We start from the raw sequence: 27,265 nt of genomic DNA, 5'->3' as shown, positions 1-27,265 counted from the left end.
AATTCTTCTCGCGAATTGATCTTTTTTTAAGCACACAGAGTGCGATGGTAAAACCGAGACTCCGGAGACAGGAGACTGATATCTTTTATGAGTGCCCAAGACTTTTTTAGCCTTGCAAAAGAAATCGACTGAAGTCAACTCCGAGACAGCGAGGTCCGTGAAACTGGACTAAAATTCTGCGAAACGAGTAATTTTAAAAGGATTAGCACCACGGACGTCGTTTTTTTTTTGAAAAAAAAAAAAGGTTTTCAAGGTTTCTGTTCGTTCGTAATCCGTCATAAGCATTCCTGTTTATTTTGATTTATTTTTTGGTGATTTACTGCTTTCCTGTTAGATTAAGGTTTCCTTGTAAGGTTTCCTTCAATTTGAAATTAGAGTTGAAATGCTTACCGAGGAAACCAGTCCACTCGTATACTTTGCTAAACTGTTCCCACACTAAGTGTTGCGTTGTCAATCTAGACGCACGAATACAAAGGGCATGTTTATATGGCCGTGAGGAGAGTAACCCTCCATACCGAGCCACCAGGGGCGAGAAGGGAACTTTTCAAGATAGCCACGGAGGGGAGGGTGAGGGCAGTGTAGCCATAGGTGGAGGCTCACTCACGTTGAAGGTAGGGTGACGCTGGGTGCTCGCCAACTTTTTTTCATGTAAACACTTTGGCTATGTTTGACTCGCCTACCAGGGACATATCGGAACATAGAGATCACGCGCTAACCCAGGAGAGCATTTTTTACTCGGTAAGGAGGGGCTACTTTTTCCATTGAACGTTTGGTAAAATGTTGCTCCAGGCGGAGAGTGTGGTATTCCTCCTACCAGGGACAACGTATTTTTTTTTCATATAAACAGACACATTATCGTTAACTTTGCGGATGGTTGAGTTTTCTTTTTTAAACTCTAAGGACTATATTTTGTGACGTTGTTTTTCGGGTGCACGGGCACTTAAGACTAGCTGGTTAAGCTCTAGAAACACGGGGGGAATTGCGTTCTGGAGAGTACCGGTAAAGTGCGGCTTCTCGTATACTTTTTGTACAAGGGAAAGTTTGCCCAAGTATACAACAATTCAATGTGAAATGCAAGAAGCGAAACAACTTGATTAAAATCCTAGTTTCGTTAATGAAAGTAAAACTCCTCTTTATTAATAACTATTCAAAGTGGCTACGAGCCACTAAACTCGGAAAATTTATTATGAAACAAGAATCGAAAACAACAAACTGACAAATAGAGATTTGCTAAAACAAATGATGTTTAACTTTCCACAATTCAGTTCACTTCACTTAGTTTCATTGTCATCTAGCTGCTTATCGAGAGCAGGCCGAAAGGGCAAGTGATTGTTTTCTTTCTTTTTATTTTTCCTTTTTGTTTTTTGAAGGTTAGGCAAAATAATAATATCATTAGAAAAAATAAGTTTTGGTCTATTTCAAGAAAACTGACATTAATACAATATTTCGGCTGGTAGTTAAGCATGCATGTACCGTATTTATTCGGCTATTAGCCGAAACCCTAGACTTTTAGTTTTTGGAACAGTTAAACTGACAAAAAATAAACCCAAATCACTCAGCTATAAGCTAGACCCAATTTTTCCTTCAAGCTATAAAACAGTCCACATGCAGCGAATCAACATATCGTTAAATTACAACTATGTAATTGAAAAACAACAACAGTCACTGACAAAGAATGAATTTACTGAATAGAACCGTACACAAGCGTGACAAAACATTCACCTGAGTTCAGAATCCCATCTCAAACAATCACGCGTTCTTCAGAAGAATTAAGCAGTTATCGATCATCATGCCAAAAGCTACTGGTTTTATAACAACGAAACGTTCAAGTTGAAAGTTGTTGCCGAGGTAGAAACAGTTCAGAACAACTGCAAAATTGCCAGAGAATACGGGATGATTCCTGATGATTCAGTGAATCTTCAGTTCGTCGCAATTCGCCAGCGAAAAGATCAAGCAGGTCAAGCGGGTGAACTTTAAATGTCACCAAAACGAAACATGTGCTGTTACCAGTATTTGTCGAGTATCCTCAATTCAATCAAACTCTTCTGAAGTAGTTTCTTTTAGCAGAGAAGTCGTGGTATTTTTAAGTTTTCGCTTTTGAACAAAAATATTACATGCAGCCGATTTCTGTCAGATCGTGTTACAATGTTTACCAAGCGCGTGAGAACGACCGCTTCTGATTGGCCAGTTTCTGGTGTCGCGACAACTAGTCAAATAGATCGATTCCTTCTTGACCCTTCTTCTCTTGAAAAGTCACGTTAGCAGTGACTCTGCAAATTAATTAAACTTAAAGAAAGGAACAGAAGGAAAGGAACAGAAACAGTCTCAGGCAGAAATAATTATTGTAGAAGAGATTGCGAGGACATTGTTTACGACATGCGGGATTTCGAATTCCCTCGTCAGTTCAAAAGACGATCTCATACGCAAACAAAACAAATAATATTCCAGTGCGAGCTGATGGAGGACGAGTTCCAGCCTAAATAGCGAAGAAAAGACGAATAAAAACTTCATTCGTAACGTTGCTTCATTAAACCAAATGGCTTTTAAGGAGCCGCCACTAAAATAAAAGGTAATGACCAAGAATAAATACAAACGCTTGCTAATTTTCGTTTGTTGATGACCGCTCGGCTTATAGATGAATATTTCATTCAAATTGAACTCTTTTCTAGTACCATCTATTTTTTTTTCGGAAATACTCGGCGATAAATCGAACCCCAAATTTTGTTGAATTTTAACCAGTTCTCAGTAAGATTTGGTGAAAATATATCGTATTTTGTACTTCATATATGCGCATGCGTTCAGCACAAAATCCGTGTGCTTGGGTCTACGCCTGGAAGAATGCATACCACAAGGGGAACATTTGGTTTTCAAAAAAAAATATATAGCCTTTGTGTACTTCATATAAAGTAACACGGATAAAGTTCGCATTTTACCAACCCCCTACCCGCTTCACAAGATTAATTGATTAATTTAATTTGATATTAATTAATTAATTCAATTAAAATGTTTACAGGAATCGAGTGAAGGAGGGAAGGAGTGAAGGAGGGAAGGAGTGAAATCGGGCCCACTCACCAAAACTCGGAATTTTCCGAGTTAAAAAGTATCTAAAGCAATCAACGTAGGAAAACCAATAACGACACTACCTACAACAGTAAATCGTCTAAAAGCAATTTCTCATACCAACTCAAATAATTAAATGCGAAGAAAACAATTAACCGAAATTAGCCGTGGAAATCTGCCCAGATATTTCAATATGTTCCAATTGCACAAGGACGTTTATTTGGAAAGCTGAAGTTAAAACAGCCTCGCCTTCTGAACACGATCGCACCTTTAAATACAAAAAGCCTAATTCTGACTGCTCTTACTAGTCGAATTGCATGATATGCATGATATGTATTTTTTCCTTGTTTAGTAAAACTACTGTTCGCTTTAAAAAGGGGTTTAAAATGCAAAATACGGTTAAACATAGAAATAACTGAAAACAGTAAATCCACTCGATATGGTCGAAAATCGTTCGGTTTTCTTTTTTTTCAAATTATGGTGTCTGTTGTATTTGTCAGTATTTTTAGGATTTATGTGCAAAGACCCTACTTTAAACTACTCCAGAGTGTGGGCCCCTCTGGTTAATAAACACTTAAATGACTGGCTCCAAGGGAAACAATGAGTTTTGTTTTCCCTAAGACTCTCGATGTTCTCCGAGGCGGTGCCCAGGGCAACATTGAGTGTCCATTTCCATTTTAATAAGTGTATGTTGATCGAATTGTCATTTTAATAAGCTTAAACCTGTTAAAACGACAACTCACATCCACGACAAAATACCGATATGCACTTGCTTTGCCTACTTTAAGCCCAGGATTGAATTCATTCTAGCCTTGGAAGATAAGCGATCACTGACGGGTTTTTTCCTTTGCTTACCTCAACAAGCGGGTAAATTTCATGCTTGTTATCGTATCAATATTACACCTGCATAAAAAAAATTAATTAGGCAGGCACCTCACTCTTGCCCTAGGTTATTAGTCAATTTTATTACTAACACGGTCGCCACTTTCTCTTGGAACGAGAAAAATCATTGGCTCTTTTAAAACAATAGTAAACAGGTCTCAACAACGCCTTAAAAACTAAAGGAGCAATTTCTAGAGCAAACGTGTTGATTTTGATAACGGACAAATATAATAGAGATAACAAAGAGGTTTCGGTAGCAAGTGCCATGGCATCTTATAGGGGGAACGAATGCTTTGAATGCTTCTACTTCATACGACGTAAACTAATGGGCACACAGCATGTGAATATAGCAGGTATGATTAAAAACGTTATACGATTTGCATCGAGCATCGTATTAAATAAACCGGATATGTGTTCGGAACTTGGCTTTTGGACCCGGTTACAAAATTTGGACATATTTATAACCAACAGGATGTTTAAGGAAGGGGTTAAATCGTTTATTTTTTTTTTATTCTATCAAACGGGTAAAACTGTATAATTCAGTGCTAAAATTTGACGCCAGCTTGATGGCGATCCAATGGACTCCTTAGCTTGAGAATTCTTGCAAAGAAACAAATTAATCCGAAGAGATATCATTGTTTTTTAACGCCAGGATATCTTTGCACACTGACCCTCTTGTGATCGCTACAAGGTTATAAGAATCGTATTTAATTGCTCAGATCTGACTTACAAAACTTGCCACTCGTAGTTTTTGTGAATATTTGGGTTCAAAATTGAAATTTTAGCATTTTTTTAAATTGTGCATTGTATGGAAAATATGCATAACAAATTCAATCGTTACAATAATAGGGTACCAACTTTTTTCTGCAAGACTTGTCAATTTCAAAATACATAAAACCCATTTCAAGGATAAAAGTCCATGGCATTAATCTAATTTTATTTTGGTGTGGAAGTAAAACTCCCGTTGCCAAGCGCGAGCAATATTTCCACAAAAATGTTTACGAAAACGTTTGAATTGTTTAATTGCCTTAAATGGTCAACGAAGGTTCTTAGCTCATGCTTTTTGGTTTAATAAGACACCAAAAACTAGTAATACTGCTTACAAAGAAGGCACTTCCATGCAATAAGTAGAATTTCTAGCCCTTAAAATTACTTCTTATGTAGAGCAAGCGAAAACTAACCTCAATTAACATGACTTACATATTAATTATATGTACGACGTTTTACAGAAATTTGCATGAGATATGAACGTAGTTAAATAACTAGTACAACAATTGTATATATTCTACTGGTGTTATTTGTTTTTACTAGACTGAGTCTTAAAATTCTCGAAAAATATGTATATATGTTTAACTAGGGCTCAATGTATATGTTGTGGTTTAAATTTATCTTTGGTTTGAAATTTTTCAAACCAGTTTGATTTTTATTTTCTTTTGGTTCAGGTTATGAAAATGAATATGAGACAATGAAAAGTAAACATCAAACTGGTTTGAAAAATTTTAAACCAAAGATAAATTTAAACCAGAACAGGCACAATACATCCGGGAAAGAGAAAGGCTCAACTAGCCCTAATATTAAGGCGTTTTGTAGAACTAATTAAGTGCGGGGCTGGTCGGGACAGCTAAAGAAGCTAATTTTTATTGGCGTTTTAGCTGTCCGATAAGCCTTGCATTTAGTTCTACGTTTTATTCAATATACGCTGAAGTTGCTTGACTTCGCGCAAACTGCATTACAAAACAGCTTTCTCTACTGTTTGGAATTTGACAGTGGATGGTTCAAAATTCGCTTTTGACAGACGGTGGAAAGTTTAATTTTAAATTCAATTTTGTAGACAGTGTGGTTGACGCCGAGTTACGGTTAAAAGAGAATGAAATTTTACGCCATTTTAAATCGAATTATCTCCTTTACAACTACGAATGCAACCCGCACAATTTTATTAAGCCTCTTTCAATTTTTATTGCCTATTTTCTATTACATATTTTAACGCTTTCACTGTATATTTATACATGTTAATTTATTCTAAGACCTAACTTGAAAATAACCGTTAAACGGTCGCAACGTCGTTCTTATCTTTTAACGTTCATTTTTATCACGAAATCAGTTTCAAAAACATCACCTTTTAATCAGTTAATTCGGCGAAAGATCTACCATACTTATCAATCGAAAAGCTGCTACAGTTTTGCCGCCATATACAGTATGTCTTTTTTTGGCACTCTTATCACGTGACCTGTTCTTTGATTTTGACTAGTGTTTTGTGTCGCACGTGTCTAGGAGAACTTAGGTGACTTCAATTAACCTGCCAAACTGGTTTCCTACAGTACACTGAATATCGTGGAATATTTGAACTGGTTTCGCTACTTAATGGAGCAGGAATGTAAAACATGGTGCCACATCAGGAAGTAAGGCTGCAGTCACAAAATCGGGACGAGCTTTTTTAATTTGTCGTCTATAGAACTCGTTCTCCTGTGAGAGACGTCACCAATGTGTTTGTGAGCAATTGCATAGTTGTAACTCCTGCTCTAGCTTCAACCAAGTACCTTTCGCGCCTGAGCAAAAAAAGGGGATTACTCTCCAATGTTCTGTTTTTCAAGTGGGATACGGTAAACAGAGGTCTCTTAGATTTGTAAAGTAGCCGAAATAATTAATTCAATCTAGTTTTCTTTTACTTCAGGTGACGAAAAGATGACGTCAGAATACTTGATCACTGTTATTACAGGAATCCGAAAGGGAGCTGGGACCGACGCATCGGTATCTCTTGTGATTAAAGGTAACGCAAAGTATTCAAAGCATAATCTTATATTAACGCGACGTTTAAATTTCGGAAAATAAATTTCTTACCAGGGGGTGATAGCTTACGTAACTTTTCTTTCTGATCTTGATATGGTCTTATTAATTGCGCCGGAGATCTAGACAGGAAAATATTTACATCGAGGCCATGTCATAAGCCCCGTATGTAGCTAGGTCAGGGCAGAATTACAGAAGGCCAACACGTTCTTTTTTAAACGTCTTCGGTTAATTTAAAAACTACAGTGAGTCCCTCTGGCGCCGGGCTCCTCTCCCGCCGCTGCTGGGGCTGGCATGTCGTCACCGCCATGCACCCCCTGGCCTTCCGCCCCCCCTGTCCCTCCTCCTCCCGCTCGCCGGTGCTGTCGTCTCTTTCGGCCCGGTGCTCTCCACTTCATGTCCCCCTTCTCTTCCATCTGTGTCCTGTTCTGTCCCATCTCCGAGTCGTTCTCAGTGGTCGTCTCACATTTCTCTGCACCTTCTGTCTCTTTTTGTTTTTCGTCTCTCTCTCTCCTCTGACTTTATCTACTTCTATTCTCACTAAAATTGTCGACTTGATTCAGGTACTAATGGTGAAACTAATCCTCTGGCCCTGGACAAATGGTTCCACAATGACTTCGAAGCGGGACAGAAGGACGAATACCACGTGACCGCCAAAGATGTCGGCGAGCTTTTGATGGTTACGTTGAGGAACGATGGCGGTGGGCTTTACAGTGATTGGTTCGTTAACCGAGTGACGATAAAGGATAAAACAAAAAACGCCACTTTTGATTTCCCATGTAACCGCTGGGTACAGAACGAGAGCATCATCTTTGAAGGAAAAGGTAAAATGGTGTAATGTTATAATTTTATAAATAGCGATAAAACAAAATTCCATCACAAAAGTTCAAAGGAAACTTTTAATTACGGTAGGTACGGTGGCGTGATGGTTGGCGTGCTGGACTCCGGATTGAGTGGTCCGGGTTCGATCCTGGCCGGGGTCACACGTGTTGTGTTCTTGGGCAAGACACTTTACTCTCATAGTGCCTCTCTCTACCCAGGTGTATAAATGGGTACCGGCAAATTTAATGCTGGGGGTAACCTTGCGATGGACTAGCATCACATCCAGGGGAAAGTAAAAATCTACTCCTTGTCGGTTCATGCTACAGAAACCGGGATAAGCTCCGACCTGTATCGGCCACTAGGCTCGAAGCAGACTTTACCTACCTACCATACAACTTTTACAATAATGAAACATAAATGTTAATTTTACATTTGTTGTTCGTCATCATGTTTTCATTACAGCTAAGCTGCCAACGGATGAACAGCACTCAACAGTAAAAAGCCGGCGAGAGGCCGAGCTTAAGGAGCGAAAAGCCTTGTACGAGTGGGGCCACGATGACGTATACTCGGACCTGCCAGGCTACGTCAAAGCATCGGAAGTGAAGGATCTGCCCAAGGATGTACAGTTCACCGAGGAAGCCGCATATGATCTGCACCGTGCCAGGAAGCAGGCACTCATCAATCTGGGTCTCGTGCATCTGTTAAACATGTTTGACCGGTGGGATGATTTTGACGACTACCGCAAGGTATTATGGGTGTTTCGGTGCAACGCACCCCCGGCATATAAAAAAACACGTGATTTAAAAAACCTGACAGATATGATTAACGATCCACGATATAACGAACCTATAGCCATAAGCAATCGGGCGGAAAAACGAGCCAATATATCAACAAAGATTTCCCAGAACGGCATCCGGTCACCCGATTTACTAATGCCTGACACGGAACCTTAAAAACGTACCCAGTAATCTCTTTCGCCATTTACCCGGTTAGAAGATACAATACAGTACAATACAATACAATCTTTATTTAACGTGGTCCGCAACACTTAGCTAAAAAGCTAGTTTTCAGGTGCGCCACGAAATAAAAATACAAAATAGAAAAGTAAAAACTTCTTGGAAGTGTATAAAAATACAATTAAGAATAAATACAAATTACAATATTGTCTAACTAAGATTAAAAATTTTAAATTTACAAATTAAAAAAAATTAAATATTATTAAAAACAGTAAAATAGCAAAAATAAAAATTGACAAACTACTCGGTCAAAGTACCGTAAGATTTAATGTTCTTAGGTTCGTTTTAAAAATCGTCTAAGTTTTTATTTTCCTTGTGCCGTCTGATAAAGAGTTCCACAGTTTCAAAGCAGTATATCTCCACGATTTAAGGCCATATAAAATACAGTTATATACTGTCCCATGTAAGATCATCATCAGTCAATCTGCAACCTTGATTTCCCGCTTGGTCCTCCTGAGTTTGCGCTATTAATGAAAAACAGTATTAAAAAAATAATTACTGGTTTGAAATAGTCATTTGCAATATAAAAGATGACTCTAAAATGAGACTCAACGACACCTTGGCCGAACAAAGGTATTTCTAAACTTGCTTGGTGTGAGTTATAAATGTTTATACCAATTTCAGGCCTATTAGCCGACCGCAGTTTGACTACTTTTATTCTCACCGGTAAATTTTCTACTATAGGCATTTACTGGCTTTGTTGGAGACGTGCCACAGGCAGCGGAATACTGGAAAGAAGATCGCTTCGTTGGATTTCAGTTTCTAAACGGCTGCAATCCGGATTCACTGAAGAGGTGCACAAAACTACCACCTCATTTTCCTGTGACGCAGGAATTGGTCGGGAACCTGTTAGATAGTGGAGACACTTTGGAGAGCGCTATGGCGGTAGGCTTTTATTAATCGATAAAAACTACGCATTGAATAATTTTTGAAACTTGACGAGCTGTTTGAAGGAAACCGTGTGTGGTTTTGCTTGGTCCTGTAGGTTTGCTGACCCCGACAAAATCTAGATGTAATTAAAAACCCTTGTCAAACAGTTGATGTACAGCTACATGTTCATATAGCATTCAGATAGTGCACAAAACAACATGAGTTAAACTCCCGAGCTGTTGCCCTGCATCCCCATAGAGATGCGCGCCACTTGTAAAAATATTTTAGGTATCTTCTGCAGTAGCCCCAAAAGAAATCAGGCATTTTTTAAGGGCTTTAAATGACATGGGCAATGCATTAATTTCAGTTTACCACTTGAAAGTAACAAAACACGTCTACTCTTGCAAATGCATTTCCACGAAGTCCTTCTAGCCCCATCACTTTAAAATGGTCTCCGCGGTCCTTGGATATGATGAGCGATCAGGTCATAAAGATGACCTGATTGTTATGACTGCAATCAGGTCATTAAGCTCAACGTTTGTAGCAGTAACTCTAAATTAAGATTGACCTATTTTTTTTTGTTTGTTTGTTTGTTTGTTTGTTTGTTTTTGGTTTTGGGTTTTTTTATTGAGGCTATTAAACTTCAATGAAAAGGTTCCTGGGCTGTTTAATATGGGAACGTTCAACACGAGTGTAATAAACAGTTGCATGTTGCACGTACTTACAGTAACAGGTTTTGTTTGTATCTATAGGATGGCCGTATTTACATGGTGGATTATAAGATCTTGGAAGATATCCCGCACTATGGACAAGACCAAGAGGACCTGGAAAGGAGGTACATGTGCGCAAGCCTGGGACTGTTCTACGTCAAAGGCAATGGAGACCTGGTACCGATAGCGATCCAATTCCATCAGGATCCTCACCATGAAAACCCGATATGGACCCCAAATGATGCCGAGATGGACTGGATCTGCGCCAAGCTTTGGCTGCGTAACTCTGATACTCAGTTTCATCAGGTATGAACACTACTCGCTCTAGAGCTGACGGGAAGATTGGGCACCAGCTTAAAGTTCTGTTTTATTACCATCTTTCTAGAATCCTACGATGGTTCAGTGTATTCCACTTAGAACTTAATCACACAGACGAAGAACGTAAAAAACCGAGATCGAGAAAATAACCTGCAAACAGTCTTAGCCTGCGAAGGCAGATTTATTTCCGACTGTCGCTCCATTCCGCCTAAGAGTACGTTTCGGCGAACAGGAGCAAGAACCGGAAATACGTCTGCGCTCGTAGGCTACAGCAGTCGACAAACAAACATCATCGTCATAGTCATAAGTTGTCCGTTTCTCCGCGGAGAACTGGGCTGCGCTCCCTCCATTTCCAGGCTCCGTTTGCTTAGGACAAATCACGGCTACAACAAGATTTCAACCCAAATCCTAATCATTTCCAACTGCGTTTCATTTTTGCCTATTTTATTAGATGATCACCCATCTTCTGCGTACCCATCTCTTCATGGAACCCATTGCTGTGGCTAGCTACAGACAACTGCCCACACTCCATCCCCTTTGGAAGCTGTTGTCTCCACACATCCGAGGAGTTCTTGCCATCAACACTGTTGGTAGAGAAAGACTGATTCCCGCGGGAGGAGTAGCTGATCTCACTTTGACTGTTGGAGGTGGAGGTAACATAAACCGAAGACAAAGCTACATAAAATATTTTTCCGCTCGTTTGAGACATATCCAGTTTTCGCGCGAAATTTTACATCGATGCTGATTAGATATCTTCCCTCTCCCGCATCGATGGTGTTTTCCTCTCCTCAACGTTTGTTTAGAATGGTAGCCTCTCGACTCAACACTGAGTAGGACGAAGAAAAAATAAATATGTATTTTTTAGTCTTTTCAAGTTTTGAACTGGATCCGTGCTGTTTGTCGAAACGTCAGTCACCAACAGCAGTTCTTTTAACGGGACTGTGTCGCGACTGAGTTAAGTTTATTTTATCAAGTTTTGCCAAATACTTTCTTTGGGATTTAAAGATGGGCGTGCAAAGAAATTACTTCTATGGATCTAAATGACAAAACCATAGCTTCATTGCAACCAAATGTGTCTCCTGGACGTTTTAATTTAAAGTTACAAACAAACGAAAACTTTGAAAACTGTGCAGCCCAACAATATTTCAAAAACCTATGTCACAATCCGTTTCAATCTTCGTCACTTTTGCCCATCCGTACCTTCTTTTGTATTTGCTGTGTTATGGAAATGTTCCTTCACTGTTTTAAGAGGTTATTTTTATATTTCACCGAATATAATGTTCATTTTCCATGCCTAAATTTAGCTAAAATCCGTGACACATGCACAGTCCCTTTAAGAACTACTTTCACCCGTACGATCAGACTATACGAAATACTGACACTCCTGGGCTCGAACCATTCTTTTCCCTGATTTTTTTCTCCATGGAGAATTACATCCATATTTGTTTGCATTTTGTTAAAACAGGACATGTTACTCTGATTATCAAAACTGTCCTTAATTTGTTCCCTTGAGCGCTTTAAGCTATCGAGAGTCACCTATTTCTATGCATTTTCAAAAAACAGGACATATTACTTTGATGAAGAAATACTATAAGAACAGCAGCACCTGGGCCTCGTACAACTTGCCTCAGGTTTTAAAGGAGAGAGGAGTTGATGATGCAGAAAAGCTGCCAAACTTTCATTACCGTGAGGACGCGTTAAAACTATGGGCGGCCATTGAGGCATTCGTCAAGGAGATCATGTCTGTTTACTATCACGCCGATGATGACGTGAAGAAGGTATTTCAAATATTTACTCTTTTTACTCACAAAAACCCAAAATTATACCCGAAAAATTTTATAACATGTTGCAAAACACATGTTAATACAACCACCACCATTTGAAAGGTTTTTACAACAGCTTTCATTTGAATGGTCACAAGCACTTCATTCTCATAGTGCCTCTCTCCACCCAGGTGTATAAATGGGTACCGGCGAATTTGCTGCTGGGGGATAACCCTGCGATGGACTAGCATCCCATCCAGGGGGGAGTAGAAATAATCCTTTCCGCTTAATGCTGCAGAAACCGGGATAGGCTCCGGTCTGATATGCCACTTAGCTCGACAGCAGGCTTTGCCTTTACTCTTTTGTTTAGAGGAAGGGCAATATCAATTAATAGAAACGTCAGCCTATCTCACGAGTTCAGGTTGATGACTTCCGTTGATCACGACATGACTAGATCAGTATCAGGAGTTTCTAGAGTTTCCTCATGATTACAGTACGCTGTCGCTTTTAGGACCACGAGCTGCAGAACTGGGTTCGCGACTTACATGACAATGGCTATCCCACCATGGCAGGCCACACAAACCACGGCGTCCCTACATCCTTCACGAGCTGCGACCAGTTGTACGACTTTCTGATCGCCATCATCTTCACCTGCGCCTGCCAGCACGCAGCGGTTAACTTCTCCCAAATGGATGTGTACGGTTTCCCGCCAAATTCTCCTGCTCTCATGCGTCAGCCACCACCGAAGAAGAAGGGCATTGTGGGAATGGCGGACCTTATGAAATGCCTGGCTACCAAGCACCAATCTTCGCTCACTATTGCTACGGTGTACGATCTGACTCGAATTTATTCTGACGAGGTAAGTTTTAGGGTGTTAAAGGAGCTATGTCACGTCATTTAAAGCAATTTCGGCACAGACCAACTGTTCATAGAATTAACTAAAATATCGCAATAACGGCTTAAAATGTACAAAACACAGAAAGGCCAAAGAGGGCCATGGATGGGCAAAATTCGAGAAGATTAAAACTGATTGCGTTCGGGTAAACTTGAAAAACGCCGGCCCAATTTTTTTCAAGTTTATCTTAATTTGTATAAAAGTATCATTTACAATGCTCGAAAATCATCCTTGTTTGTTATGTGACCGTGATTTTGCCAGTGAAAGACTTTTTGCTCTCCCAATTTAAAGTTTAGAACTCTTAATTAACAAAAATAAATAGAATTACCTAAAATACCGTGACCTAGCCCCTTTAAGTAAAAAGACAAAATCGGGCGAATAAAATAAAATAAGCATCGATAAAAAAATGGGGCCACCAGTTTCCTCCAATTTTGGACAAAACTGTATATTTCTTATTGACTAAGGTCTTTGGATTTTTTATTTATAAATTCACTAGCTGACCACTAGCTGGTGTTGTTCTCGGTAGTCCCGAGCTCAACTCCTCGGCTAAGTTTGTAAATAGCTAACTTTTCTGCCTCCTGTCAGTTGGGACTTTTTTATCACAAGTCGACTCTTTTGAGCGAGCGACGAAGTCGCACCGGCGGGCTTTGAGAAAGTCTAAAAGGGACTGTGTCACGGATTTTAGCCAAATTTAGGCATGGAAAATGACCATCAAATTCGGTGAAATGTAAAAATAACTTTAAACAAGAACATTTCAATAACACAGTAAATATAAAAGAAGGTACGGAAGGTTTTGTCATTTAGATCCATAGAAGTAATTTCTTTGCAAACATTAAGTTTCATAGCGAGTATTTGGTAAATCTTAATAACTAAACTTGACTCAACCGTGACACAGTCCCTTTATTCATGTTATGTTCATTTACAATATTTGTTTCTGTGATTGTTTACATCAACCCTGAAGAGCTCTAATGGGAGTGTGTTGATTTAAGATAATTATTTGTTTATTTATTATTTTTTGTAGTAATTTTATGATGTCAAACTAACTGTATTCTGTGTCGATGAAAACTTTTCTTCATAAACCGCTAAACTAGAAACACGATTCAACGTTCCTATACTTAACTTTTAATCGACAGAAATTCATTGGTGATTACCCAGAAGATCTGTTTATTGAAGAAGCCGCCAAGTCCGCCATTTCGAACTTCCAGAAGAAACTGAAAGGAATCTCGGCAGAAATCAAAGCACGGAACGCCAAACTTGTTGTGCCGTATCCATATCTTCTACCTGAGCGTATTCCAAACAGCATTGCTATCTGAGCACATGGAAAACGATCAAATGCAAGCCTACCTTAAACAACTAAAAACAAGTTAATATAGTTAAGGCGAAAGGTTTAAATGTGGTGTAAAAGGATTATGCTGCAGCCACTTGAATTTTTGTCCAATATAAAGGGCCTTTGTTTGACAATAAATTTGTGACATATCCTAATCTTCGTGTTGCTTTGTTATATTTAGAATTGCTAAACTCGAGTCGTTCATTCCTGCTTTATTTAGAGGGCTCCCTTGTTGGTCTCCATACTTTTTGTATGGCATTGGGTTACTTATGAGACAATTTCTTGTTGCTTTCAAGTTTCTCTGTTCACATGGCATGTGTGACTGACATTTTTAATTAAAAACCCCTGGGAAAAGGGGAAAACATTTTGCTCTAACTCATTATGTATGAAAGGTGCAAGTTGAAGAACACCTTTGTATACGTCAGAGCTCAAACTGGTGAGCTTATTGTGTTAAGCTGCTGATACACAGAGGGGAACATCGCGGGCACACACAAGAAAATGTGGTGTGAACATTTTGCCGCCACATTTCCTCTGAGGTTTTTTTAACACACACAAGGGGGCGTATTGCTTGTAAAATGTTCCTTCTACGTTATCTTTTGTGTGTATATCCTGTTATTTTCTCCTGCTGTATGTCGTTGCGTATTAATATGACGAACACTTAGTTGAATTTTCGTATTTTTAACCCTGAAGTCGAAACCGTTCAGCTTTCTTTATTATCCAGATACATTTTGTGTATGATTCGCAAGTATTTTAGGCGGGTTAAGGATTTGTTCATTGTTATGGCAACCTCTTCAGCGAGTGGGCCCCCCAGTTAAATATACATTAACAACTAGCGCCAGAGAAACGGCGAGTTCGTTTCCCCGAAACTCTCACCATTGAGTATCCACTTATTGAAAATGGACACTCAACCCTTTAAACGCTGGATTTTTAAAGAGAAAGGAAATTAAATGCTACACGCAGACGCTTATTCTCTGGCCTTTATCTGAAACGATTGGTGCTATGTTTTTAGAAACCTCATTTAAACTCGCAAACTAGTTAACATTCCCTTCCACATTTACGCAAGAATATTAATATTTCGCTTGGGCATGCTCAGAAAGCAAACGGGGGTAAGCTTTTCGGTTTTCTTTTTTCTTTTCCCCTAGATACTTTCCAGAAAAGTGCCATCAAAGGCACTAAAAGCCATGATGGGGTTTTCTGATATTTGATTCCAGTAAAAAGATATGCATTATTTTGTATTTGAGAGTTAAAAAAATGGGTTGACCGCAAACGAATCACCATGAATTTCCTGGCAAGATTTTTTTCGTAGCTAAGATTGGACAAATTCCCTTTAAGTTGAAACTCGATAAAGACGCCTCAATTGGCCCAAAATATATTTCGAGAATACAGTGTGCGAAGTCTTCAGACCTCAATAAAACCTACCTGTCGGTAAAAGCTCCCGCAGTCTATTTCTCCGTCATAATTTACTCCATTTTCATAGCAGAGGTTTTTTTCATATGAAAGATCATCATGGAAACCTCGTATTAAGTGAAAATATTTTTCACCTCTAGAAAAGGTGAATAAAACCATTGGCCCAAATAAAACAATAGACAACAACGCCTAAAAAACTAAAGAAGCAATTTCAAAAGTGTTTACCACGGAAAATAAAAACAGAGGTTATACTGAGCGGGTATCTTGTGTCATGGAACAGCTGAACGAGTGCTTTGATTGCTTCAACTTCGTAAGGCGAAGACTTCAGGGCATACAGCATGTGAATATAGCAGGTATAGAAGCGTTTAAACGATTTGAATCCGTATATCACGTTGAATGAACCAGCTATATAATGAAACGTTTAAACAGTCGGCTAAAGATTTGATGCGTTTAACCAGCACGATATCATTTAAAAGAGTAAAAAATATTTAACTGCTCTATTTCAAATATGTTAAACAGGTATAACTAACTAATAAAGAGCTATAATTTGACTCCAGTTCAATATCGACCCCTTGCAAATTCTTTGAAAAAATACGTTATACGGATGGGAACTTTAGCTTTTTACTTTTAATGGTTCGACGTCTTCTGCACATTGTCCGCTCCTGCAATCGCTACAAGGTTACAAAAATCGTATTAAAAAGTGCTTAGACCTAATATAAAAAAATCACTTATGATCGTATTTGTAAGCATTTCCGTTGAAAGTTGAAATTTTAGCATTTACAGCTGTATTTGAAACGAAAAATGTGGGTGCTGTATGAAAAATATGCGTAACAAACTCAATCGCAATTATAACAGCGTACCAACTTCTTTGAGAGATTCTCATTGATTTTCATATACCACAAGCCCATTTTGAAGAAACAAAGTGCCTCATTCAGATTTAAATGCGGTTGAACTAGATGCCCGCTGCTAGGGTCGCTAAGCGCCAAAGTATATTTTCACAAAAATGTTTCCTCAAACAAAACGTTTGAATCTTTCAATTTTCTCTTACTACTCTGTTTAAAACAGCAAAAAATTATTGGCGATCTTTGCTTTTCGCTTAGTACGCTTACATGTGCATATGTGTTTTACTTAACTCTAGTTCAGTTTTAACCACGATTCTACATTGCATCAGGGCCTGGAAGTTCAAAGGGTAGCTAATGCAAGTATGTTTTGTCATCACTTTTTTCCACTGGATAGCGATTGATCTGTCAATAATGTTATTCAACCTTTGAACAACTGGGCCCAAGATAAGCTAAAACCTCAACTCGCGCTAACATCAGCGATTTGCTTCCATGCATTTCAAAAGCCGTTTACTGTTTGTATTATTTCTTTGACAATGGACTGTTCAAAATTAGCTTTTTGACTATAGAACTGAAGGTCAAATAACTTAACAGGTCGACCTGCCGGTTACTATGGAAAGAGAACGGAATATTAAATGCATGCAATTGAATGCATTAAATTCTGAACGTTTTCTGCAAACTTTAAGTTCAAGCAAAAAAGTTAAGAAAGAATTATCTGATCACTTGGCCATGTTTCGCTGTTTCATTAAACAGTTTATTTTCATATAAGCAGTCCTCACGTGTCCTTTCTTACAAGAAGGCCAAAAACCCCGAAAAAGAAGTATAATGTTTTATCAACTGAATGTAAAGTTAAACGTGTAAATCCAAAAACTAAATGCAGAAATTGCACCAGCGTCCTTTTGGGGAAGCAAATGGACGTTGTCGCTTAGTCGCAAATCACCTTTAACTTGGTAACTCAACTGCTATATCAAAACAATAAAAAAAAAAAAAACTTAGACTTTTATTTTTCGACACCAACAAAATATTCTATCTATTATTATCTAAACCTACTTGGAAAACCTCTTTACGACAGGTGTCTCAGCCCTTTGGAAGTAGTGCAAGGTAGCCGAGACTTCGCAGAGCACATGAAGAACACTTAATTGACAAATCCAAGACACGGGGGCCGCGAGAAAAAAATACACGGAGGTCGGATCATTCAAGCCGTTTGTTTCATTTTATTTATTTATTTTTTAATTTACTCTCTTGTGTTTCAGGTGACGAGAAAATGACGTCAGAATACCTGATTACTGTTGTCACAGGGAACCGAAAGGGGGCTGGGACCGACGCAATGGTATCTCTTGTAATCAGAGGTAACGCAAAGAATAGCGGGATATTACAATCGATAACCTGATCTACCCTCCGATCATTCTTCATATTCGCGAAGTTTAAATTTTGTTGTAAAATTCATTAACTATTCATGAGGGTGCAAACCAATCCCAGCACAGTATTCAGATCACATGTACACAACTGTAAACCCCAATACAAATCAAACAATAGAATTAACTTTTGATACAAACTCCTGCTCAGCTAATTAGTATACATAAACTTTTGATACAGATCTCTACCGAATCGCATAACAATACTTTGCATTCAAATTATTGTTTTCATTTCACCAGTAGAATAAAATATTCGCGTCCGATCGGTATGGCCGTTTACAATGGCTCGCCTATCGGCTTGCCATTGTAAACGGCCATACAAATCTCGCTCATATTTTATTTACTACTTATCATGGACCCTGCCTATTTATTTCAGGTACTAATGGTAAAACCAATCCTCTGCCCTTAAACAAATGGTTCCACAATGACTTCCAGGCGGGACAGAAGGACGAATACTACGTGACCGCCAGAGATGTCGGCGAGCTTTTGATGGTTACACTGAAGAATGATGGCGGCGGGCTTTGCAGTGATTGGTTCGTAAACCGAGTGACGATCAAGGATAAAACAAAAAACGCTTCCTTTGATTTCCCATGCAACTGCTGGGTGCAGAGCAAGACCATCATCTTCGAAGGAAAAGGTAAGATTTTACTAATGTTGTTTTCATTAAACAAGCTCTCCCAGGGGTTTCAGGAAACGAAGGAACAAAGCCATTAACCTTCCGGGAACATGAGAACAAAAGGAAAATAAAACTGGGAACATGGAAACAAGAGCATACTTTAGCGAACAGAAAACACCAAAACCGAAGAAACACGTTTAGGAATACGAGAACACAAATTTTTGCTTTTTTAATTCTCGCTTTTTAAAGCTTAAAAAAGCTAAAAAGCTATAAAGTGCTAATAACTCAAAAATGAGCTCGGTGACCCCCATTTTTTATTGCTGATTTATGTTAAGAGTTTAAAACAATTCCATCAGAGGGGTTCAGAGCCACCTTAAATTTTCAAAATATTAAGGTGGCTTATTTTTAACTTAAGTTAAAGTAAAGGGTGTTTTAACAGGTCATACTGTTGCTATGGGTAACTACTAATGTCAAGAAGATGATCACAACTTGTTGACCAATGATTGGGCATAATAGCAGTTGATAAAGAATTGTGGTACTGACCCATCCAAGTATAAGGACAAACAAAATGCTGAAAGCCGTTATCAGCCACCTTAAGATAAAACCGCACTGGGGAGCATTGGGAGCAAAGGGATTTATGGGGCTGTAATATGGAAGGGTTTATTCAGCTCTCAGAAGTACTATTTTCGAATGTTAACAACATTGTTTGTACGTTATCATGTTGCCGTTACAGCAAAGCTGCCTACAGATGAGCAACACCCAACAGTAAAAAGCCGTCGAGAGGCCGAGCTTAAGGAGAAGAGGGCCATGTACGAGTGGGGTAACGATGACGCATACTCGGGCCTGCCAGGCTTCGTCAAAGCATCAGGAGTGATGAATCTTCCCAAGGATGTGCAGTTCACCGGTGAAGAAGCCTCTGATCTTATGCAAGCCATAAAAGATACGGTTTTTAATCTGGGTCTTGTGCACTTGTTGAACCTATTCGACCAGTGGGATGACTTTGACGACTACCGCAAGGTATTGTTATAAATGAACCGTTTAGCAATGAACTTCCAATTTTACGAATCTCTCGCGTTATGACCTGGGAGGGGAGTTCACGCAAAGGCGTTCAAGCCGTAACAACGAGGCAGTAAACAACTAGAGCCGGCGTAGTACTGCCGGGCACGCGTCGCTCTCTGAAATTTAAGCCTGCTAAGGCCACTTATGTCCAGGATTGAACGCAAGTATTGTTTAATAGGTACTTCATGTTTGACTGTGTTATTTGACATTTACATATTGCTTCATATTTGACAGAATTTGGTGTGTTTTGGTGAATTTTTATTAATGAGGACACTTTGTGATGCCTGTTATGAAGAACGCGCATCTCATTAGCGTTCAATCCTGGACATATCTGGCTAAGGCCAAAGGAAGATTTAGTAAGGGTAGATTGGGTGGCTCGCAAAAAAAACGCAAAACAAAATCGAGGGAAGACTGTGCTGGCGTGTCTCCAAGGCAGAGAGCAGATATCATAAGTGCTAGATCTTTTTTCACTTGAGAATTAAAATCGTAATATCTTGGCATCATCCAGAAAGATTTTTCAAAAACGGCACATGGTCCCCAAAAGAGTAAAGATTTAGAAAAACCCACACCACTACCCGTCTATTAAATCTGTTAGCAGGCTTGAAATTATCCGTACATCCGCAATGTTTTCATTGATTGAACCTGTGTTCCAGGAACGTAGTCTGACAAGAATAACCGGTTTTGAAATGACCTTCTGCAATCCAAGAGAATATTTTAAAAATGCGGTACGAAGATATTTGGCCAAAAAAGACATTTCACCATTGATAGCGCTTTGCAAGTGTATTTATTCCAAACGATAACTAATTTTGTGTCATCAAGAGACAATCATATTGCTCACAATCCACATGCTTTGTTCTATAGGTATTCACTAAGTTTGTTGGAGAGGTGCCACAGGCAGCGGAATACTGGAAGGAAGACCGCTTTGTTGGATCTCAGTTTCTAAACGGCTGCAATCCAGATTCACTGAAGAGGTGCACCAAGCTACCATCTCATTTTCCTGTGACACAGGAGTTGGTTGGAAACCTGTTAGACAGTGGAGACACTTTAGAGAGCGCAATGGCGGTAGGTTTTTCACTAACCACGTATTGATAAAATGAAGAAACATCAAGCAGTGTGGTTAAGGGGGGGGGGGGGGAGTCCCAATCACGAATTACAAGCCTATTGTCTTACAAATCACGAGTCATGTATATTGTTTTACCATTTCACGAATCACGTATTTGGGTGTTCATTATTAAAGAAAATGAGTATCGCATTTTCCTTTTAATAGCCAAGAAGCAAAACTGATCTCTCAGGCGAGTTCACAGTGTAAGACGAGACCTAAAATGCACGCGTCTAACGCTTATTTTTTGCCCAAATCACGCGTCACGCATAACCCCTTTACCACCCTGATAGAGTTGTTTTAAAAAACGTACGTAGATCGGGAATGGGAAAAAGCTCATTGGCTAATTCTGTAGGTTTTGCACTGAATCGCGCAATCTGAATAGCATGAGAAAACATTGTCAAGTAGAACGGTTAATTAACAATCGTATGTTCATATAAAAGTCTCCTTCTGTTCGTGTTCAATAGTTTACCAGGTGTGTAAACACAGGGAGCGGGAAAAGGAAGATTGGGAAGCGGAATTCCCAAGGCGGCTGAACCAGAGGAATGGGGGTTAACAATTTTCAGCTTTGCATAATAATCTGCATTCAGAAATAACTAAACGCTAAGGAAGGGGTTGGTAACTATGTAGGAATTTAACATTGCCATGCCTCCTCCCCAGACACACACAAACACTAACACACAAAAGCGGGCCCTGAAGGGGAAGGGGGATAAAATCCCATTTCCCAGCCTAATTTTTGCCCAAATCCCATTTCCCTGCCTATTGTTTTCCCAATTTTTCAAATCCCAGTCCCAGTTCTATTGTTGATTCTTTTGTGATTCTCAGCCCCAGCGACTCAAATCCCAGCGAAAATTTGCCCAAATCCCAGTTCCCATTTTACCCCTTCAGGCTCCTCACAAAATGCTGGCCAGTTCTCCTATGAAGATGCAATTGTCTTCAGTTGATGTTCTTTTTTCGTTAAATTAAAGAGCCCTTAAGTGCCCCTCTTCGTCGCTAGTTTCACTGATGCAAACATTTGTAGTTTTTTTAGCAATAAACCTTACAAGGAACAACACGTCTTCCCGTAAGTGCCACGTGTCTTTCCAACTTCCCTTCATCCCCCTGTAAGGGTTATTAAGCTCAATGTCATTAAACCAGTGAAAAGCCGCGAGTAAGAACCTAATTTTTCTAGGTTAGCCTAAACATATTCTTATATAAATGGTAGTTAACACAAATTTAGGCCATCCAGATTCTTTATAGGTTCTTAAATTGACATTGATTTTTATGGAACTTTTAGTGGTATTCGGCCTATTCCTTGTATAACATTTGCATACCACATAAGTGCTTATGTGAGAGTGAACATATAGTACATGCACAGGAATGCTTTGTCCAAACTTATTTCCCAAAATTTAACATTTTAAATCAATTTTAGAAAATAAGAACCTGTTTCGAAATTTCAGGCTAAATAGGTTCTTATTAAATTGAGGTCTTATTTGCAAATTTTAGCCTAGCAGGTTCTTAAGTGATAGGTTCTTTCTTGCGGGTTTTTACCGTAACTCAAACTTAACATATGACTCGCTACTTTCCTGGCTTAGTTGAAGTTATTTGCCTGGTCTGTTTAATATGCGCAAAAGGTCTGGCTTTTAGAACTGCACACGAACACTCAGCACTAACGAGAGCCGGTCAGAGAGAACAGAAGAAAAGGTTTGTTACTGTCCTAATTCGCGCCGATTGGGCGCTGCAAGGCATGCACGAATTTATGTATTTCTAGGAAGAGTAACGGGTTTTGTTTGGAATGTACAGGATGGCCGTATTTACATGGTGGATTATAAGATCTTGGAAGACATCCCGCAATACGGGCAGGACCGAGAGGACCTGGAAAGGAGGTACATGTGCGCAAGCCTGGGACTATTCTACGTCAAAAGCAATGGAGACCTGGTACCGATAGCAATCCAATTCCATCAGGATCCTCACCATGAAAACCCGATATGGACCCCAAATGATACCGAGATGGACTGGATCTGCGCCAAGCTTTGGTTACGTAACTCGGATACTCAGTTTCATCAGGTACAAAATCTAATTTGTCATTATTCTCAATTGCCATAAATTACTATTTTTGTTGGTACGAAGCCAAGGCTTGGGAGCGGGTTTAAGGTGCGCAGTATATAGTGGGATTTGAGTGTGTAATCAGTGGCCGATAGCAAGGTGATATACTTTTCGGCCAGCTTCCGCCGCGAAGAGGTCAAGTTTTTTTATTATTTGTCATGCACGGATTTAGGTTTTCGTTTTGTTTAATTTTTTTAGTGTTATATGCTATCGTTGTATCGCTGTTTATAGATCCTATATTTCACTAAGTATTTGTGTACAGTATGTTAAATTAGATTACTCTTACCGTATTTTCTCGATTAAACGCCGGGCCCCAAATAAACGCCGGGTCTCCAAGCTGTATTTGAAAATATACTCCCTAATCATTTATTTAAGGTTCAATATGCTTTGGAAATAATGTCTACATACATGGCTGTCAAAAATAATAAATAAAAATCATTCCTCAGAAACATAGGGCTTGGATAAACTGCTGGAATCAAATAAACGCCGGCTCTATCGGGCCTAGTTTGAAATAAACGCCGGGGGCGTTAAATCGAGAAAATACGGTCAAGCCCAAGGGTGGCAAAACTGGCTTGGTCGGGGCACACTTTCCTCTTCCTTTATTTTTTTCCTGCTGGTTTTTAGTGGGTTTCGTGTCCACAGGTGGTGTCCGTCTTTGCAATTGGTGTTCTCACTTTATTCGTAATTTGTCAATCCTTTTAACATCCGCTGACAATGGCTGACGTCCCACGCACAGCAGGATGCTAACGTGCTTTGCGTTTCCCGCTTGCGTTTCGCCAAAGCGGAGGTCGGGAAGTCAAGCTGAATAGAAGCTGAACCATCAAGTCATTTGTGTTTGATGATTACGGTCTTTGCTTTTCCTTACATTACAGTACAAGTAGTCAAATACACAGTTATGACACAAGAATAGCCAAGTGTTATCGGCCACGTCACTGTCGTACTAATCTTAAGCAGTTAACAATACTTTACCAGGGTCCTAAAATTTGGAATTCTCTTCCAATATCGATCACTAGCTCGTAAATGATTGCATTTTTAATGAATTGAGTCTGAATTGACCTAGCCGCACTTCCACAACTAAATTTCTAACAAATTGATAACTTAGTTGGCCTCCCCTATAAGCCTGGTGGTTTCTAGGAGGTCTCCTCGCCTTAACATAATTAGTCCCACTGTTATATTACTGTTATTTGGCTAATAAAATGATGATGATGATGATGATGATGATGATGATGATGATGATGATGATGATGATACACTGTGCACTAATGACGCGACATCTTGCCAATTCCGCGCCTCTTGGGCAGAAACAAAACTTCCTGGCGTAGCCTGCATCATACTTTAACCGGCAGGAAGATGTCTCTGGTGTCAGTTGTATGTTTTCCCTTCGGATGGGTAGGTAAATTATTGAAACATTCACGGACCAATTAAAGTAAAAAAGACTGAAAAAATAATAATGTGCAAAACAGTTGGCTGTTTGCAGATTACGAAGAAATGATGGCTTCAACTGAACCTCACGCATATCTTTATCACGTCCGACTGAGTTTCATTTTTTTTCTATTTTATCAGATGATCACCCATCTTCTGCGTACCCATCTCTTCATGGAACCCATTGCTGTTGCTAGCTACAGACAATTGCCCACACTCCATCCCCTGTGGAAGCTGTTGTCTCCTCACATCCGAGGAGTTCTTGCCATCAACACTCTGGGCAGAGATATTCTGCTCCCCGATGGGGGAATAGCTGATAGGAATTTGACTGTCGGCGGTGGAGGTAACAAAAATTCCATACAAAGGGTGACTCAAGGGTAGATTATCAAGCTAGCCTTTGTTTTTCTCGAGTAGTTTCAGCAATCCAGGGTCACATATTTGTTTGCATTTTGTTAAAACAGGACATATTGCTTTGATGAAGAAATATTATAAGAACAGCAGCACCTGGGCCTCGTACAACTTGCCTCAGGTTTTAAAGGAGAGAGGAGTTGATGATGCAGAAAAGCTGCCAAACTTTCATTACCGTGAGGACGCGTTAAAACTATGGGCGGCCATTGAGGCATTCGTCAAGGAGATCATGTCTGTTTACTATCACGCCGATGATGACGTGAAGAAGGTATTCCAGATATTCACTCATAACACACAAAAAACCCAAAATTTAAATTCGAAAAATTCGCTTTAAAAATCATTAAAACCAACTACACAAGAAGAGGGATTTTATAGGGTTTTTTTTTTTGTGGAAGAAAAAAAAAAATATATAAAAAAAAAATGAATAGGGAAAGGATAAAATAAATAATTAAAAGACATATAATTTAAATTTAAAAGAAGCTTGAAAAAAAAAAAAATACGAGTTTGGTAAGCGAAGTCTCGTTCTCCGTGGCAGCATATTTTGATTTTTTTGTTTTGGCTAGGAACAAAAAAAGGGTATGACAAAAATAGGTGACAGCAACCATTGTTAATCCTCCTGTTTTCTCTGTCTTCTTTCAAGTTTAATTAGCGTTGTTTCCGCTGTCGTTTTCAGGACTACGAGCTGCAGAACTGGGTTCGTGACTTATATAACAACGGCTATCCCAACTTGACAGGCCATACAAACCACGGCGTCCCTACATCCTTCACTAGCTGCGGCCAGCTGTACGACTTTCTGACCGCCATCATCTTCACCGTCGCCTGCCAGCACGCAGCGGTTAACTTCTCCCAGTTGGATGTGTACGGCTTTAATCCTAATTCTCCTGCTCTCATGCGTCAGCCACCACCGAAGAAGAAGGGCGTTGTGAAAATGGCGGACCTCATGAAATGCATGGCTAACAAGCACCAAACCACGATCGCTGTTGCTTCTGTATACAATCTGACCCGTCTTTACGCTGACGAGGTACGTTCTAGTCAGCCTAGTCCCTAGGCGTTCTCCTCCTATCTCGGGCGAGCGCGAGGTCCACGTAAGGGCCTGGGAACGGGTTGGCGTGCCGTGTCATTCGGTGACGTCACGAAATTTCGCGCCAAATCGAGAAGCGGGAAGGGAACGCCTGGGTACTAGGCTGCGTTCTAGTGTGTTATTCACAAAAATAGATTGTTTAAGCTGCCTAGGGTAGGGTCGGTTCTTTAAACGCTCAAAGATACGTTTCTGTTGGACACTCACCCCGTATCCTACTTGGCCAAAGTTCTTGATGAAGAAGTAAGTGAAGTAGAGTAACGTTTCGAAAATGTACGCAGTTTTCAAAACCGGTCAAAAAAATCGCCGTGTGATCAAAAAACAAAATACACCTGGAAAGTTAGAAAGGGTTAATACAAAATATAAAAGAAAGGGGAACTTAAATTTAATTTTTTCTCCTGGTTTTAAGTAACAAATCGGATGTTCCCTATAACAAGGACATGAAAAGAAGGAGACTAATCTGGAAAACCGATATAAGATCGTAAGTGGTATTGTGACGTGTAAAACGTGGCAAATGTCACGCACACAAAATTTTTCAAGCGGAGAAGCTGTTCACATTCAATTTCTTTAAGCAAAAGAACAGCTTAAAAAATGACGCGCTGTTTAATTCTCCTTGAAGCTTCTTGTTTTGAGGAAAAGCTGGTTGCAACAGATTTATTTGCCGCGGTTTTCTCTTTCCGTCTTATAACAGAAAGGTAGTTCATTTAGCCCAGTTCTGTAACCTACTGCAAAAAGCTTCGAGTTTGCTGTGCATACGCGTTTACCGATTTTAAAATTGGTAAAACGATTAAGTGTATATTGTTTTTATAAAACAATGCTGTTTTATTGTAATCTCGTTCTCCACAAGAGATTTGGGAACGAGATAAATTTTTGTGTGTCAATGATAACTTTTCGTTTATTTATTTAGTTTTTTAGCAATTTTATGGTGCCAAACTAAATGTAGTCTGTGTCGATGACCACGTTTAGCAACATGATTTAACATTATCATTCTTATTATAATTTTTTATCGACAGAAATTCATCGGCGATTACCCAGAAGATCTGTTTATTGAAGAAGCCGCCAAGTCCGTCATTTCGAACTTCCAGAAGAAACTGAAAGGAATCTCGGCAGAGATCAAAGCACGGAACGCCAAACTTGTTGTGCCGTATCCATATCTTCTGCCTGAGCGTGTTCCAAACGGCATTGCTATCTGATCTTATGGAAAACGAACGAAATACAGACCAAACCTACTAACACAACTTAATATCACTAGTTCTTGTAATGACAAGTTAATAAAACATGTGGTTTACCCTTTCGTTGACGCAGCCCAATAGTTCTTTTAGAAACTAATGACTTTGAATGTGTGCAGAGTCCACTACGGTCCCAGGGTGTGAGACAAAAGTGCGTCTTT

At 39.4% G+C, this 27,265-nt stretch overlaps 1 protein-coding gene across 4 annotated transcripts in view; it reads left to right on the top strand.

The window, feature by feature from the left end:
• Nucleotides 1–27,155, top strand: part of LOC144649693 (allene oxide synthase-lipoxygenase protein-like) — a 30,995-nt gene extending 3,840 nt beyond the window's left edge. For 2 of the 4 annotated variants that reach the window (XM_078509255.1, XM_078509256.1), the window contains exons 2-10: nucleotides 6,614–6,709; nucleotides 7,290–7,550; nucleotides 8,011–8,294; nucleotides 9,249–9,449; nucleotides 10,187–10,450; nucleotides 10,914–11,115; nucleotides 12,026–12,240; nucleotides 12,737–13,084; nucleotides 14,254–14,602. In XM_078509255.1, coding sequence (XP_078365381.1) covers nucleotides 6,625–6,709; nucleotides 7,290–7,550; nucleotides 8,011–8,294; nucleotides 9,249–9,449; nucleotides 10,187–10,450; nucleotides 10,914–11,115; nucleotides 12,026–12,240; nucleotides 12,737–13,084; nucleotides 14,254–14,433 — 2,040 coding nt within the window. In that variant the 5' untranslated portion in view covers nucleotides 6,614–6,624 and the 3' untranslated portion in view covers nucleotides 14,434–14,602. Of the gene's footprint in view, nucleotides 1–4,109; nucleotides 4,296–6,613; nucleotides 6,710–7,289; nucleotides 7,551–8,010; nucleotides 8,295–9,248; nucleotides 9,450–10,186; nucleotides 10,451–10,913; nucleotides 11,116–12,025; nucleotides 12,241–12,736; nucleotides 13,085–14,253; nucleotides 14,603–26,888 lie in introns of those variants that run through there. The other 2 variants (XM_078509254.1, XM_078509253.1) reach the window with 2 other exon arrangements.
• Nucleotides 27,156–27,265: the final 110 nt, after the last annotated feature.

The sequence above is a fragment of the Oculina patagonica genome, chromosome 4 (genome assembly GCF_052425735.1).
Source record: "Oculina patagonica isolate OP01 chromosome 4, crgOcupat, whole genome shotgun sequence".
In the NCBI taxonomy this organism is placed as follows: domain Eukaryota; kingdom Metazoa; phylum Cnidaria; class Anthozoa; order Scleractinia; family Oculinidae; genus Oculina; species Oculina patagonica.
The sequence above is the reverse complement of the archived record's forward strand: the minus strand, read 5'-3'. Positions and strand labels throughout refer to the sequence as shown.